Raw genomic sequence first — 16,290 nt, 5'->3', positions numbered from 1 at the left:
GAAAACGTAGTCTTCTTCATCAAAGAAGCTTTCAAAAGACATGAGATCTATGGATTCTATGCATATTCTTCTCGAATCAAATGACTGAGGAATCCAATGGACTCCTGTGCTTCCACCAGCAACACAACAGACGTTTCAAGCTTCACAATATGTACATAACTTCCCAAATGTACAATTGATCAACTACATATGCACATAATCCCTACCGAACAAATGACCGATGAGAATCCAATAAGCTCCTGAACTTCCAGTAGCACACACAAGAAATTTTAGCTCCACAATATATCTCCAGGGATGAACATAACTCAAAGGATGTGAACTAAAGCCACCACACAACTCTTTTACTCTTTGGAAAAACAAGAACAATGACAGCTGACAAGAGATCTCTACACTTGCAGTTAGAAACAATGACATTAGAACGGCAACTTCGATTTTATTATACAAGGGCACAATAGCCCACTGAACACATTTATGAGCTATATATTGCACACTGGACAACTAAATCGGCGTAGGGGAATATTACAGGAACAGAACAAATCAAACATACCTAGCTAGGGGAGGAGCTCTTCGAATGCAAACCGAACCACATGCACTTATCCTTCATTGCCTCTGCCTCACTTGCATACTCTTTGAACTTGTACTCTTCTAGCTTGAAGGTAGGAGGGACCTTTCCTTCACTATAGCATTGACTGCACAAACTGAAATGAGATTTCATCTCCTTGAACCTTGACCCAATGACAGGGTAACGGCAAACTGAGCAAACATGATTACCGTGGCGATTCCTATCCACCGATTCAAGCTTTACTAAACCAGACATGACACCGAAGCCCCAATCAGGATCGTCAAACATAGCAATGAATTCCGTAAAGGACATCATAGCTGAATCTGTTTCCCCATGGATTTCCAGTATCTCACTCATACCAAGTGAGGGAATGTAGATGGCCCTTAACAATTTGATGTACAGTTGAGCATCGACTTTCTGAATCTGAGTGGAATCTTCGTTCACAGGTCGCCATAACAAAGCATCAAATGCAACCCGTTTTCTTCTCTCAGCAGTGCCACCAAAAATTGGGGCAAGAACCGCGAAAAACATGCCCAAATCCACTCTACCCGACTCTGATTCATCCAATACAGAAAGGATTTTCTGGTTTATAGCTTTAACAGCTCCAACAAAAGTTTCTGGCTTCAAGAAATTGAGCAACCGGCGGAGAATTACCTCCAATGAAGCCTTGCGAATAGATTTCTCAGGAACACCCATACCAGAATAGGACACAGGTGCATTGTTTTCAGTCATCTCCTTCTTCAAAAGTTCAACATCGCACCGACTCAACCTAGTTATCCTCTGAAATGCCCTAACATCAAGAGCAATTGCCAACTCCTGCCTCAATGTCGTCTTCTCAGTAGCCGTCTTAAATTTTGATGGTTCTACAATGATAAACGCCTCCTCCCCATTAGCCCCTCCATTCCCTTTCAACCTCTTTTTCTGTAACTGTTTTAAGTGCGATATAGCATCATGCAACTCAACCCTATTCGTCATTTTCAACGCTTCCTTCAAAGCCTTCTTAGCTTCCTCATTTTCCCCAGCACCCAAAAGCGACACAGCCTTATTGAGCTGCGCACGCCAATGGTTCGGCCAAACAGTCAAAACCCTAGTATACATCTCTGAAGCTCTCTGATACCTACCCATATCCATATAAAGCCCGCCCAAATTATACAAAGCATCCACGTGACCAGGTTTCAAATCAATAGCCTTTTGAAACTCCTTAATTGCATTCTCATCATCACCCATAGCGTGCAAAGCCGAAGCCAAGTCGCAATGGGCATCGGCATAATCGTTTTTCAGGTAAATAGCCTCTTCTAAGGCTTTCACAGCCGCTTTATACTCGCCTACTCCGAACAAAGCACTACCCAACAGTTTCAAAGCTCTAAAATGAGTTGGACAAAGAATAGCAGCCTCTCTATAATGCTCACAAGAACTGATAACCATACCTTCACCTTCAAGTGAGATTCCCAAGTTGACATGTATCTGTGGAAGCAAATAAGACCATTGGTTTCCCCCGGCTTCGGCCGCTTCCAAAGCCAAAACAAACTCCTCTTTAGCCTCACCATGCCTCCCAAGAACATACGAACAATTCCCAGCCCTAAAATGTGGCCTCACATCAGTTGGTTGAAGCTCACAAGCTCTTTTAAAACTCACCAAAGCTTCCTTATACAACTGATGCTCATACAAAACCCTACCAATTGCCATATGCCCATCAAATGCCTCTTCTCTTGATCTTGCCCCATCTGCCCTTGTTCTCAAAACACCCAAGTCTTTCACAAAAACAGCATAATCATGCCCTGATTCTTCCCAAACTATCCTTTTATCTGAAATCTCAGAACTTGGCCCTAATTCCCTAGACCACCCAGGATCCGAATAAACATCATTATTACTATTATCCCCACCCTTCATTTTCCCATCCTTTACTTGCTTTGCTTTCAACCGTTTGATCAAAATTTCCAAATCATCCACCACCTTCCACGTGTCATCGAACACGATCCCGTGGTTCGGCGACGCCGCCCACGCCGCCGTCCGCTGCTTCTTCGCCGGCTCCGCCACCGCCCGCTCGTCGGCTATGGAGGACGAAGACGCCACGTCATCACCTCCACTATCAGGCTTCAATTCAAGCCCTAGGGCATCAAAGTCGCGGTCGACGTCGCCGGCGCCGTCGTCGTAGGTCCGGAGGAGGCCGTCGTATGTCAGCCCCTTCTCGCCGTCGATGAATTCGCCGTAGGTCTTGAAAACCTCGTCCAGAATCGCGTTGATTTGCTCGTCGCTGAATTTAACCCTAGGGTTAACGGCAACGACCAAGGCGGCCATTTCTTCACGGTTGAGGCCGCCATCTCTGTTGGAATCGAATTGTTGGAAGATTCGCTTTACTTTTTCTGATCTGCTGCCTCTTGTCGTCATTTTTTTGTTGATTTTGAAGGTCCTGGTTTTCTTATTTTAGGGTTTCAGAAAACCAGAACAGTGGGTAATTGGCGAAATTGAAGGACCAAATTGACAACCCAAATGATAAAAATTGGATCTTTGAGGGGTTTGAATGTGGGGTTTTCTTTTTAGAGTTTTCAGAAAACCAGAACGGTGATGAACAAAATTGAAGCACCAAATTGACAACCCAAATGGTAAAAATTGGATCTTTGAGAGGTTGTTTTGAATTTGGATTTGAAACCCTAGATGTTAAGTACTAGGACTCATTGGATCTGTTGAGACAAAAGGAGAAAGGAGTGATCTCTTTCTCTCTGTTCATCTTTCTTTTTCTATGCCTTTTGTTTTTCTCTTTTTCTTTATTGTTTTTTATATAATGGTTTTGTTATTCTGGTTGTGATCAAATGATGATATGGGGTGGTGGGGCTAAAGCCACTCATCATAGTGGAACACTTTTTTTTTGTGATTTTTGAATTTTTGTAGTATTTTTATTTAGGACTTTTGGGTGGATGATTTTTCATGTGTTTGGTCATTGGATGGTCCAAGTGCTTTTGGAAGATAAAAATGTACGTATATGAATCACCAGCTGGATGGAATTGATGGATTGAATGGGCTTCTGAATAGGATGTAAATTACTAAAATTACATGATTCTTCATGTTTTCTAAGTTGGTTTTGTTGAGTTTTCAATTACTATAAGACTAGCCATCCTAAGACTAGGCCTGCAGCACCGTCACCTGATACTCCAACATCTCTTAAAATTAATAGGATGTACTAAATTAATATTACATGATTCTTCATGTTTCTAAGTTGGTTTTGTTGAGTTTCTTATTACTATAAGATTAGCCATCCTAAGACTAGGCCTGCAGCACCGTCACTTGATACTCCGATATCTCTCAAAATTACAATATTACGTAGCGCTCATCATTAAGTATATGGACCATACCGAAAATGTATGGTGTTGAGGAGAATTGAGGCACCACTTGGACCTTAGCAATGCCCCAAGACCAGTGGATAATTACTCGATGTTGTACAAATAAATAGGATTCGTTTTAGGATCAATCTAAATAATAATTGGAGGGAAAGTTGGAATAGAAATGTGATCCGATTATGTATCTGCATATGTCTGATCAATGGGAGTTTTTGCTCAAGCGAACAATTTGATGAGTTGAACAAAATAAAAACCTCCAGTGTGTGGGTCCCATCAAAAGATGTGAGTGTATGTGTAAAGTACGTATAAATATTTGTGGTCATAGAATGATTGTTTCTATTCAAGTTTTATCTGAAATCCATAGCAGGCGTTTAGCTTTTGTCTACATCATTTGGTTTCCTAACGAGGATTCAGAATGTAATACGTTGACATGTTGATCAATCAAAGAGATTCAACAATGAAAAAGAAGTTTGACTGTGCCAATTCCAAACAGATCATCAGCGGAGATTGTGGAAGCCAGAGGGATTTCGGATGGCTTTGGACTGCTCTATTTTCTTGACTGGAAGATTCTATGCGGCGGAGAGTGATGCACAAGTGGTGGTCAATAGGAGTATGTTGCAAGGCAATAGTCAGATTAAAGCATACAAGGAAGTTATTGTTAGGAATACTTTATCATTTGTTTGTTGTTTTCCGTCTTGTTCTTTTCAATTTGTTCCTCGTAATGGTAATAGGGTGGCTAATACTATAACCAAATATGTCATATCTTTAGACTCCCTGTTAATTTGACAACGGAATTTTCAGAGCTGGGTTCATAAAGAAGCTACTTCTGATGTTTCATCTTTGCAGTAATAAAAATACCATTATCGATTGAAAAAAAGAAGAAAAAGAATCCTTCGTTTCTTCAAATTAATGAAACAAATAGAGATGGAATCGTACAAGATCCATCCGAGTTTTTCTCTACCAGATGGTCAGAATTTCAGGTAGGTTCGAAATCTCCTGAAAGATCCACCGGAGATCAGAAACTAATGAAGAAACAACAAGAAAATAAAGAAATGGTAACTATACTCAATAGGAACGAACACAGGATTTCAAGGTTGGGTATGCGAATATTGAATTTTTTTGACAACGAATGAAAGACGATATTAAATTTTTTCATCACAAATTCTCAAAACACTACGTACCAAGAAAAAAGTATCATAGATATTTTTAATTAAACTATTCAATTACCAAGATATCGTCATCTAATAGTTATAACTGCATACAACCTTGTGTATTCTTATGCATTTAAAAAGGAAAAAAAAATTGTAGTATTATAAGAAAATAAACGTCTTATGGTAAACATTATTTTTTCTTTAGGCTCCGTTTGTTTCGATGTAAAATGCTTTACAATGTAAAATATTTTCCATGTAAAATATTTTTTCAGAAAACAAACTTCTAACTTTTATTTTCAGGTGTTTGGTTGGTACTTGAAAATATTTTCAAAAATCAACAAAATAGTGTAGAGAGAGAGGGGAGGGGCCTTAAACGGTAGAAATATTTGAGAATATTGGAATTGAACGTGAGTCACGACTGATGATCGAGGAAACTGAGCAGCAATAATTGCAATAGAAGGCAGCGGGTTTATTTCGGAAAATAACTTACGGAAGATTTAAGGGTAAGTTATTTTCATCCAATTAATGAAAAATGTTTCACATGTAAAATGTTTTCCTCATTTTTTACACAACCAAACACCGGAAAATAGGTAAAACATTTTACCGGAAAACATTTTACGCCCAAACAAACGGAGCCTTAACTCTTCGTAAGGTGGGTGTTAGATTATTCAAAACGATGATGGGCGGATAGACTTTTATAATTTCGAAAATTTTGATTAAAAAACTACTAGTACTATTCCAAGAAAAATTTGAAACATATGTGGGGCGACCGCTCAGGCTCTCCGCCTCTCAATCCGTCCTCCATAGACAAGATAATTTCATATTCAAAAAATGGTTTAGTTACTAAATTGCTTTCCAAGTGGTATGTGTCTGGTTCATTTAGACAATGAAGAGCTTATTCTAAGTTATGTTTTAGGAAAAGAAAGATATTACGTGGTTTTATGCGAATATTATCTAGAGATATACTTTTAATTGAAGTAAGTAAATACGATTAAATTCATCCAGCTAAAAAATAACGGCTATTAGGATATTGAGACAAAACTTCAAGAAAAATTGTGATTCACACATATTTCTAAGGATGTGGTTTTTATTTACGCGACCAACTCGACCAGACATATACCAAATCAACAGTAATTTTTTTTTTTTTGAGGAGTACCAAATTAACAGTATGGAACACCTTTTTGGGGTTCGAACGAGGCCTATTTGTGCTCCACAAAAGGTCTATTGTACCCCAACCATGATAGGCCCTTTGCTCGTTCTAGGATTGGGAGGTCTGCTGTGGTTGAAGCACAATAAGTCCTATTGTATGCACAACAAAAACTCTTCCACCATCAACCGTGCACACTTATATGTTGTGCGTGGGGTGGACCCTTTTACATCGTGTGAATATGTACGTGTCCAAAGTGTTTTTGTAATTGTGCGTGATTGTAAAAGAGTTGGACGCAAAAACGACCATTTTTTCATTCTAATAAACTTTTCTCAAGCGACACGTGTTCATAATCTGAAAAATAAGACATGTGAGTAATTTTTTTTTTTTTGGGTTAATTTACATAATATTCTTCTATTAAAATGAATGAGCATGAATTTTGTCTCCCACCTAATTAACTGATGAATATGGGTTAAGTCGGTTTTACGCAACTAGTCATCTTCTTGGTTCCTAAACACCATATTAATGTGTCGAGTTTATAGTTCAATCATATTGAATAATTAATTAGATGGTATTCATCACTAGTGACTTCACCTTGACCTTTCTTTTTCTTTTTCATCATTCTCCTAATCATTGGTATCAATTTATGACAGTTTTAAGGTATATATTGGATTCTATATGCTAATAATATAAACTCAATTGTTTTCAAGCATGGCTATCATTTGCAAGTTAATTTCATGGGAGGATTGATTTGTAAGTAAACGTCTACCACTGGCCTATCACATAATTAAACGAGTTGCTCTTTTTAAATAAATGACTTGAACCATGAACACAAGAGATTTGTACTATCGCTAAAGCATTACGCGGTTATCATCTTTCACATGATATTGACGTGCACTATTAAATCGTTGATTTGCTCTTTCTCCATAATTGAATTATCCTCTATTTTACGTGTAAATTTATTTAATGCATTCAGTGCAAGTCGTTTTTGTGTTTGGTGGAAAATAAAATCATATTGAGACAATAATACATATGAAAACGAAAATTACTACGATGTCGTAGGTGCATGTCATCTATTTATGGGACAAAATAGTTCAGACCAGATTTATGGCCCGTTTGCTGGCAGGAGATAGGAGCTGGATATAGCGAGAACCCGAATATGTATATCCGGCATTTGTTTACACTGCAGTGGAATTATTTCTGCCCAACACAGAGAGAGAAGCTCGAGACGGAGCGCCGATCGAGCTGGAGGACGGCATACCAGTTGCGGTGGTTGTTGATCCACTTCTCTGTGCGACGTGATTAAAACGTCAGCGACCGCGAGATGATCTGGTCGGTTACTACTGTATTTATGTTTTAGGAATTGTTTTCGAACTCGCCATCAATTATTGGGGGGTTTTTGAATTTGAAATGTTTGGACCATCAAACTGGTCAATCTTTCCGGTCAACGCCGCTGACCGATAATTTATCCTTATAGTTATGACTTAATAAATCACATTTAAAATGGGTATATGGATAATCCAAGAACTAAAATCTAGCATACAAACATCCAAAATTTTAGTCCAAACGAGGTTTATATTCTCTATCTATAAAAGCAAAAGGCCAAAAGTAGTTATCCCAAAATACCGCAAAGTTGTGTCTCTTCTGTGGCCAATTATTATCGGGAAACTCCCAGAGTATCGTGTGGTATTATCATGCGACTTCCAGAGTATCGTGTGGTATTATCATGCGATATTTTTTGCAAATAAAAAATTGTCGCTTCATAATATGGGTCATTCGTTGTCTCCCCCTACCTAACAAAAACAAATAACTATGACCTAACGAATAACAGCGGTACTACGCCCATCGCTCAATGTCTCACCGTTTGTCTCGGTAATTAATGGTCCGAATTTTAAAAAAAAACTCTTCCAGGGTCTTTTAAAATCCGATCTATCAAAAACACTTTTGAACGGTGATATTGAAAGCGGTATGGGAAGCGGTGAATGTTGAACGGTGGACGTAAACTTTAGGAACGAATAATTATTAGTAGCTACGTAAATAACTATGTGGCAACCTGGTACCTCGGGAACGTTGTATAATTACTCCTCTTTTACCTAACTCTTGACATATTCAGTTACTACTGGTTCAGTCGTTGGCTGTGGCGGGTCTTTTTTCAAACTAACTAGAAAAAGACCCTAAAAGGAAGGAGAGAGAGAGAGAGAGAGAGAGAGAGAGAGAGAGAGAGAGAGAACCCGGGTCTTTTTGTTGCAGATTATCTTCTCTCCTGCGTGAGTAGTATCTCCCTCGTCCTATTTTCAAAGTCATTTCAAGTTTCACCGATTTCTCGCCGGTTTTCATTCCACACTCTCAAATGCTCCGACTTTTCCGTCCTTCAAGCCTATCCACTATTTCTTTTTCCCTCTTTATCAACACAACCGAATCTTGAAGTTCAACCCCCCTCTCTCTTTCTCTCTCTACTTTTTTTTTTTTTTTTCCCGAGGCCAATTCTGCTCGCATTCTTTGCAACGATTCTACGTTTTTTTCCATCTACGTAAGGTGAGACAAATTGAAAAACAAATCTTTATAGTAATCCCATTATGGGAGTTTTGTCTGAATTAATTAGGATTTTAAGTCTAGTTTGAAAATTTTGGGTTTGCATGATCAAGAACTCTGACATTTGGGATAGACTTTCTTGAATGATTTGCGTGATTTTAAGGTTAATGCATGTGTAGGAAATGGTTGAGAATGTATTGGGAAGTAATCGAATTTTCTCGATTTCGATTACGTGTTTTTGTTTGAGTACATCATATAGATACATAATTGCGTACGATCTTGAAACATGAGCATTACCCGCGCTGAACGCGCTCCGTTATGTATGCATTTCTGTATATGAATGCCTGTAAAGGAGTTTTTAACGAAGGTGAGATTGGTCTCCCAACATTCGCTTGCGTAAGCAGGTTCAGACAACCTGATTATAAAAAAAAGCGAAGGCTTCTTTGAGTTTTTTTCCGACATTGCTCGCATAAAGCTTATCGGGGTTTTGTTGTTACGTGACAGAATTAAGAGGACATGATGAACTTTTCCTGCAGCTGAAAAGAAAACAACTTATCACATTGAGTTGCAAAAATATCGTGAAGTTTCGCAAAAACTGGTGAGAACTCTCGAGGAAAAAACCTCTTGAATTTCGTTGCTTCTATATCAACAATCTTTGAGTATGAAGCTAATACTTCAAGGATTAGTCTTTGTCTCAGGTGAAAAGGAGTTGGCAAGTGGATTTTGTCAGGTCTATTGGTATCCGGAGAAGTTTGAGGGCCTTTGTATTTTGGTGTTCGTACCCTCTCATGTCTGTGCATGAGAGGGCAAAGTGCGAAGTTTCGCGTACCTAGTTTGTTTGTTTAGCGGCTCTTTTTCTAGTGTGTTAGAATTGGCAGAACAGAGAGGGGGGGAGAAATGGGGTCAAGTAGCGGGGATGAGCTATCGCAATGGGATGTACAATCTAGTAATGGCCACGACGAGAGGATATTTGTTTCGGTCAGATTGAGGCCATTGAACGACAAAGAAACAGCAAGGAACGATGTTTCGGATTGGGAATGCATAAACAATAGCACAATCATATACAAGAACCACATAGCCGAAAGGTCATTGTTTCCGGCTGCTTATACGTTTGGTAAGCATATGCTCAGGCTTTCATTTTGGTATAATTTGCTCAACTTGGTTCTGTGCGTGGTTATATATACGCGTATCAATTCGTTCAAGCAACACTCATGGTTTGATCTTTTGAGCAAGCTTGCATTTGGTTTTGATTCAAGCAATACTCATGGTTTTATCTTTCAAGCAAGGTTGAACAATTGGGAAACAAAGAGGGTGCTTGTGTTTCTTTCGAGTCCCCAAGTTTCATTTTTTCTTCGACTAGTGGAAAGGTGTTTAAAATCAAATTAAGATTGAACAAAGCGAAGCGTTGTTTTCTCGTATCTAAAACAAGTTGATTCTTGGATCTCTTACCGTGGATTTTCCTCTCCTTTGATCATTTGCTTACGCCAATGTTCCGGGAGCAGACAGAGTATTTGGGTGCGAGAGTTCCACAAAGCAGGTGTACGAGGAAGGAGCCAAAGAAGTTACTCTATCAGTTGTCAGCGGCATAAATGGTCGGTATCCATTTCATCCTTGGTTTTCTTTCCTTGCCTAAAATTTCATGATTTCATCACCACACCAACTGGTAAAATTTCTCACTAGAAACTCGTTTTTTCCAGCGACTATTTTTGCCTACGGGCAGACGAGCAGTGGCAAGACATACACTATGTCTGGAGTTACTGAATATACAGTGGCTGATATATTCGACTACATAAACAAGGTAACCTAAAATGTCGTCGGTCTCTCCATTTGCATTTTTGATATCCATAATGCTTAGTTTTATGACTCCTAATTCATGACACTGAATTTGTTTTACTTCAAACATCTAGCATAATGACAGAGAATTTGTAATGAAATTCTCTGCCATGGAGATTTACAACGAAGCTGTCCGAGACCTCCTGAACCCAGATAGTAATCAACTTCGGCTCCTTGATGACCCGGAGGTGGATATAATACCTTTCTTCAAAAACAATTGAAGTTGAACCAAACGATTATGAACATCCTAAGTTGGTCTAGTGTTTCTTCTGCAGAAAGGAACCATTGTTGAGAAACTCAGAGAGGAGACTTTGAGGGATTGGAGCCATCTAAAGGAACTCCTTTGTGTCTGTGAAGGTGAGAACGAACGGCCAGAGGAATCATGTTATTTCTTTTTCGATTACCTATTGTTACGCGTCTATTGAGTGTATTTGTGTTTGTGCAGCTCAAAGACATATAGGGGAGACCTCTCTGAATGAAGTGAGCTCCAGGTCTCATCAAATTCTCCGACTGGTATGCTGTCGTTACAAACTGCAGTTATTGGCTAGCACATGTTTGAAGTGTTAATCCTCTTCACTGACTTTTCCACCTAATCATGGATTTTTGTAGACAATCGAAAGTTCTGCTCGAGTATTTTCAGGCGCTGAAAACTCAAGTATTCTCACTGCTTCTGTGGTATGTGGTATACTTATTAGTGAGATTTAGTGGCTTGTGGAAAATTATCGTGCCACAAAGATTTTCCGATCATTCTTATTTGGAAAGAGAATAAATGGGAAACGTAAATGTAAGCTGGTTTCTTTGTCCAGAATTTCGTTGATCTTGCTGGAAGTGAGCGCGCTTCTCAAACGTTATCAGCTGGTTCAAGATTGAAAGAGGGTTGCCATATTAACCGCAGTTTACTTACCCTTGGAACTGTTATTCGCAAGTTAAGGTGAGTCTCTCTTTCACATGTCCTATGGTCTGGCTTTCTAATTAATAGACATCTGTAGCAGAGGAAAAATCATCAGATTCGATCTTGTTAAGGAAAACCTTCCATTGTACATTCGTTTTAATAAACGAGAACATACTGTTTCCCAGACTGAGGTTTTATTAAAATTCCGGCCTACATAGGTCCTGCATCCTTTTCCATTAACCAAAAAGGGACTTTAAACAATACTTGTTTTTCCCATATTTACTTTCAATTTCAGAACTTATATGGTTAAATTGTGATGGCTTGATTATGGTAAGTTTGGAATACCCTAGTTTCTTACATTTCGAATTCTGGGCATGATTGGGTACAGCAAAGGACGAAATGGACATGTTCCTTATAGAGACTCGAAGCTGACACGCATACTACAAAACTCGTTAGGAGGCAATGCAAGGACTGCAATCATTTGCACTATAAGCCCTGCACACAGTCATGTTGAACAATCAAGAAACACCCTCTTGTTTGCTAGTTGTGCCAAGCAGGTAAGTGTTAACGCGCAGGTCAATGTAGTGATGTCTGATAAGGCATTAGTAAAGCAGCTACAGAAAGAGTTGGCCCGACTGGAGAGCGAGTTGAGGAGTTTAGGGTCAATGTCTGCTATGCCCAATTCTGCAGCCTTACTGAAAGAGAAGGAACTTCTTATTGAAAAGGTAATGTTTTACTAATATATGCGACTTTTATGGTAGAGCAAAGCATGTTATTTGTCCACTAGAGAACATGTATGCCTACTTTCGTTTTCTTCTTTGTTTATGCATCTTACAATAAACCAAACCAAACCGAGCCTTGTGTCCCAATCCATTGGGGTTGGCTACATGGATCCTGGTTTTCCATTGAGCTAGATAGAATTTTCGTAATGAGCGTATGACATTTAGACAATGAATGATCATATATCCTCTCGAAGTACAGTTCATTATGTTGTCCGCTTCCTCAAAATGCCAATCATTGGAGATTTTGGTGTCCGTCGCCTGATTTAAATAGAAGGAATCTTAGTAAATGAATAGATATTTTGATCCAGTCTATTCTTAAATTATGTAAGAATGATCAGGCCTCTATGAGAAGTCCATGAAACTGAAGACTATCTGTTGAAGGATTGCCAACTCATGTAGAGATTTCGTCATAACTGTGCTTGATGATATTTGTAGGCTTGGCTGATCATTAAATTCTAACAGTCTAGTTTAGCTTATGCGGCCCTTTTTTGTTGGCAAAATGCGAGTTGTGTTTTACTTATCCTTTAAATGTGCAGATGGATAATGAGATCAAAGAGCTTAAAAAACAACGAGATCAAGCTCAATTTATGTTGCAATCAGTTGGTGAATATCAAGTTTCAAGGTCATTGGTATGGCGGTTACCTTTCTAATAAAAGATCCATTCACTGAATCCAGTTTGAAAGTTGCATGTTCATGATTCTAATTCTTCTAACTTTTTTCCCTTTTTAAGGCTGAGCATTGTCAGCATGTGGAGCCTTACATGCTAAACACGTCGTCACTAGATGAATATTCGGCATCAGAATCTTCGGAGGTGGTAGATCCTCTTCGCTCGGATGCTACATCAAACCCAGCTCATCTCTCTGATAGCTATGCTTTCCATAATTCCAACAAGTCCGATTTTGACCGTCTTGACCAATGTGAAGACCAATTTCTGTCTAATGGCATCTCTCCACGGCGGGTTATTGACCAACTTTTCGGACCTGATCCGTCACAAGGTTGGGAAATGACTTCTCAGAAACATGAAGAAGACTCTGAAGATCAATGTAAGGAAGTTCGGTGTATTGAAGTAGAAGAATCAAGTGGAAAGAGTAACTTAAAATCCGATGCACCATTATTGCCAAAGAAGGAAATTGTGGATTTGAGTAATGTTCAATCTGACCCTACTTGTGAGACTTTGAAGAAAAAAATTCAAGAACTGCAGAAAACTATCGACTATCTTGTCAATTCTTACTTAATGGAACACTCCTCTAGTTCCTCTGAATCGGATCATACGGCTAGGCGTAGAAGCATGAGGTTATCTAAAAGCAGAAGCTGTAGAGCAGATATCGTACCTATCGGTTCATCCCCTTGGCTTGACAAAGCAGATCATAATGAGAATACGCCACCAAATGGTCTGGAGAAAGATTTCCCCAGAAAACCAGAAGTTGATTATGAACTAAAGCTTTCTGGATTAAAAAGTGTTTCTAGTCTGGCAAAGTTGAGTGGAAAAGACCCAAAAATTTCTGAGGACAAAAAGGAGGAACCAACGGAGATGTCACGTGAAGGTGATGTCTCTAAGATCCAAAATTGCGCCACCGAAATCAATGACGTAGCAAAATCTGAACCTGAGCAGCAATCTGGTGATGATTTGGTGAGCATCCTGTTCTACCTATCTTGACATTTTTTTTGTTTTCCTATTTCAGCATTTAACGAAATTGGCTTTTCATCGGCATAGAATACTAGTACTCAGGATTAAGGATCTTTTCGAACAAGTAAGGCCCTATTCTTGAGCACTTAAAAAACTTCTTACTTCAGATGGAGATAAAACTTCTTACTTCAGATGGAGATAAAAGAAGCATAGAAGGCATAATAATTCCCCACATGATATTTCCGGCCTACATTAACAGAAAATCTATCGAATGAAGGTCTGTACATATATTACTTGAGTGTAAATCCTGCAAGAACAGTTTTCATCATGACTTACTACAAATGTACTTAGAACGAGGAGAAAGACGTATGCTGTGAATCCATACATTTAAGTTGGTCATTCAACCTCAATATGTTTAACAAGAAACCAACTCCAATATGTATTTATGTGCAAACAAGAGAATTCTTTCAAAGTAAAACAAATTGATTACAATTTAGCTTTTTGCGTGAATATTATCTGTGAATATGTTTCATGATCATGTGGATATGCTCTTTATGTACAGGAACCTAAGTCAGAGATTGCTGAGTCAGAAAAAACTGTGGAAGAATCGGTGCAAGACTCTCTGCGTTCCCCTTCCAATTGGCCCATGGAATTTGAGGCTAAGAGGAGAGAAATAATTCAACTTTGGGATGCATGCAATGTACCGTTGATCCGCAGAACCTATTTCTTCTTACTCTTTCAAGGTGATCCAGCCGATTCTGTTTATGTGGAAGTGGAGCTCAGACGATTGTCATTTCTTAAGTCTGCTCTATCTCATGGAAGCAAACTTGTGATTGATGGTCAGATTTTCACACATGAAACAAGGTATTTAGTATTCTTTCCTCTCTCTTTTTTTTCCACCGGTAGTGTCTGAAAAGTGTTGTAGCACATCCATCTTATCGTCTCAGAGATTTATGCATTTGCAATTGCCATCGCTATTTTGCATAAGGTATCAATAGGATATACAGAATAGAAAGTTAAGCGAACAGAACTTAAGAGAAACTGTGAAGGAACTCTAGCAACACATTCATAAGGAAAGGGTTTGGAAAACGAAAGAGAAGGTTTAAGAGGCATTTTTCTAAGCTTTAGAAAAAGTTCCTTTGAGGTTTCCCTCAATTCTACTTTTGTTTGAATTTTAGTTTGAAGGGTAAAAAACTAGTTTGCAAGTTCTAGGGAAATGATGCCCTATCAAGTTCACTAAGTAATGACTTTACACAGCCAGAAAATTGAGGCAATTTGAATACATTTTGAGATATGCTTTCCAATACCAAGTTGGAATTGCCTTTAAAGTTCTTTTGTTGCACCAAATGAATCAAAATATGCACCTGTATAGGTACTTAAATCCTAACAATTCAGTAGTTAGCCATTCAGTCCGTCGAATAATATCATGAACTTATGACTGGTAGATTGCAGTTGTTCTAGCATAATAGGAGGATTCTTATATAGTTTTTTGGGTGACAACAGTAAGAGTACTCTTAACGGAGAGAGGCGGATGCTTAGCAAACAAGCCCTGAGGAGGTTCTCAGCCAAGGAGAGAGAGGCCCTTTACCAGAAATGGGGCGTTGGGTTGAAGACAAAGAATAGGAGACTGCAATTGTGCCATAAAATATGGACCGATACAAAAGACATGAATCATGTAAAGGACAGTGCTGCACTTGTTGCGAAATTGGTGGGATTTGCATTATCCAGTCAAACCCCTAAGGAGATGTTTGGATTGAGTTTCTCTACTCGGTCCACCAACCGGAGGTCCTCCTTCAACTTGAGACACAGCATGTCGGCTCTAACGTAATGTCTGGAGGCATGAGTTATATCGCTGAAGCATTGGCATCAGCTTCAAAACTCTAGCGAGTAAACAAATGAATTTGGAAAAAAAAATGTAGAAAAAGCTGTGTGGATATGCATCTGAATTTCAACTAGTCAAACATTCTGATAGTAGTTGTAAATGAAAGAGTTTGTAAGGGCGGCTCCATTGGAGTTGAATTTGCTATTCTTGTATTTTTCGCAAATTGCATGCGATGTACTGTTGGTTTAATCCACTGGAATGATGTACAGAGATCCTGATTCTTCTCTTCTCCAGTAAAATTTGTTCTGTACCATATCTTTCTGTTGCCTAACTGTCGGTATCGTCATTTCCATGGTTCTGTAAAAATCATAGTAAAATCTGCATTTCATATATGTGAAACACCAATGATTAGTTTCATACTTTCATGTAGTTCAAACAGCATCTTTCTTTGACTGAGTGAGAGAAAATCTTGATTCAAGTCAATTATGTCTGGCGATTCTGGCCTAGTTTGGCTACATCTTTTAAAGCTAGTATCTTTTAGTATCTTGTTTTAGCAGGTTTATATTTCTGGGAAAATAAATTTCTGTTCAGGTGATGCCGACTAGAG

At 38.8% G+C, this 16,290-nt stretch overlaps 2 protein-coding genes across 5 annotated transcripts; one reads left to right on the top strand and one right to left on the bottom strand.

Annotated features, from left to right (window-relative positions):
- Nucleotides 1–413: 413 nt before the first annotated feature.
- On the bottom strand, nt 414–3,341 carry LOC131330950 (uncharacterized TPR repeat-containing protein At1g05150-like). Its single transcript, XM_058364724.1, has one exon. The coding sequence runs from the start codon at nt 2,948–2,950 to the stop codon at nt 548–550; it is 2,403 nt and encodes an 800-aa protein (XP_058220707.1). The 5' UTR covers nt 2,951–3,341; the 3' UTR covers nt 414–547.
- Nucleotides 3,342–8,494: 5,153 nt separating this feature from the next.
- On the top strand, nt 8,495–16,035 carry LOC131330949 (kinesin-like protein KIN-7E). 4 transcript variants are annotated; one of them, XM_058364723.1, is made up of 15 exons: nt 8,495–8,725; nt 9,232–9,325; nt 9,426–9,841; nt 10,230–10,319; nt 10,425–10,525; nt 10,635–10,748; nt 10,836–10,917; nt 11,006–11,073; nt 11,170–11,235; nt 11,367–11,491; nt 11,841–12,177; nt 12,771–12,863; nt 12,965–13,864; nt 14,424–14,725; nt 15,365–16,035. In XM_058364723.1, the coding sequence occupies exons 3-15, from the start codon at nt 9,625–9,627 to the stop codon at nt 15,687–15,689; spliced, it is 2,820 nt and encodes a 939-aa protein (XP_058220706.1). In that variant the 5' UTR covers nt 8,495–8,725; nt 9,232–9,325; nt 9,426–9,624; the 3' UTR covers nt 15,690–16,035. The 4 variants fall into 4 exon arrangements, with proteins under 4 accessions (XP_058220706.1, XP_058220704.1, XP_058220705.1 ...); XM_058364721.1 differs by having other exon boundaries at nt 9,414–9,841; XM_058364722.1 differs by having other exon boundaries at nt 8,495–8,730.
- The last annotated feature ends 255 nt before the right edge of the window (nt 16,036–16,290 follow it).

This window comes from Rhododendron vialii, chromosome 6a (assembly GCF_030253575.1).
Source record: "Rhododendron vialii isolate Sample 1 chromosome 6a, ASM3025357v1".
NCBI lineage: Eukaryota > Viridiplantae > Streptophyta > Magnoliopsida > Ericales > Ericaceae > Rhododendron > Rhododendron vialii.
The sequence above is the reverse complement of the archived record's forward strand: the minus strand, read 5'-3'. Positions and strand labels throughout refer to the sequence as shown.

Bases quoted from the DNA above. Each gene is read 5' to 3' on its own strand.
- LOC131330949 (XM_058364723.1), top strand. From the start codon at position 9,625: ATGGGGTCAAGTAGCGGGGATGAGCTATCGCAATGGGATGTACAATCT. The intron at 10,320-10,424 runs GTCGGTATCCAT...CGTTTTTTCCAG, and splicing joins AGTTGTCAGCGGCATAAATG to CGACTATTTTTGCCTACGGG. The intron at 12,178-12,770 runs GTAATGTTTTAC...TTAAATGTGCAG, and splicing joins AGGAACTTCTTATTGAAAAG to ATGGATAATGAGATCAAAGA.
- LOC131330950 (XM_058364724.1), bottom strand. From the start codon at position 2,950: ATGACGACAAGAGGCAGCAGATCAGAAAAAGTAAAGCGAATCTTCCAA.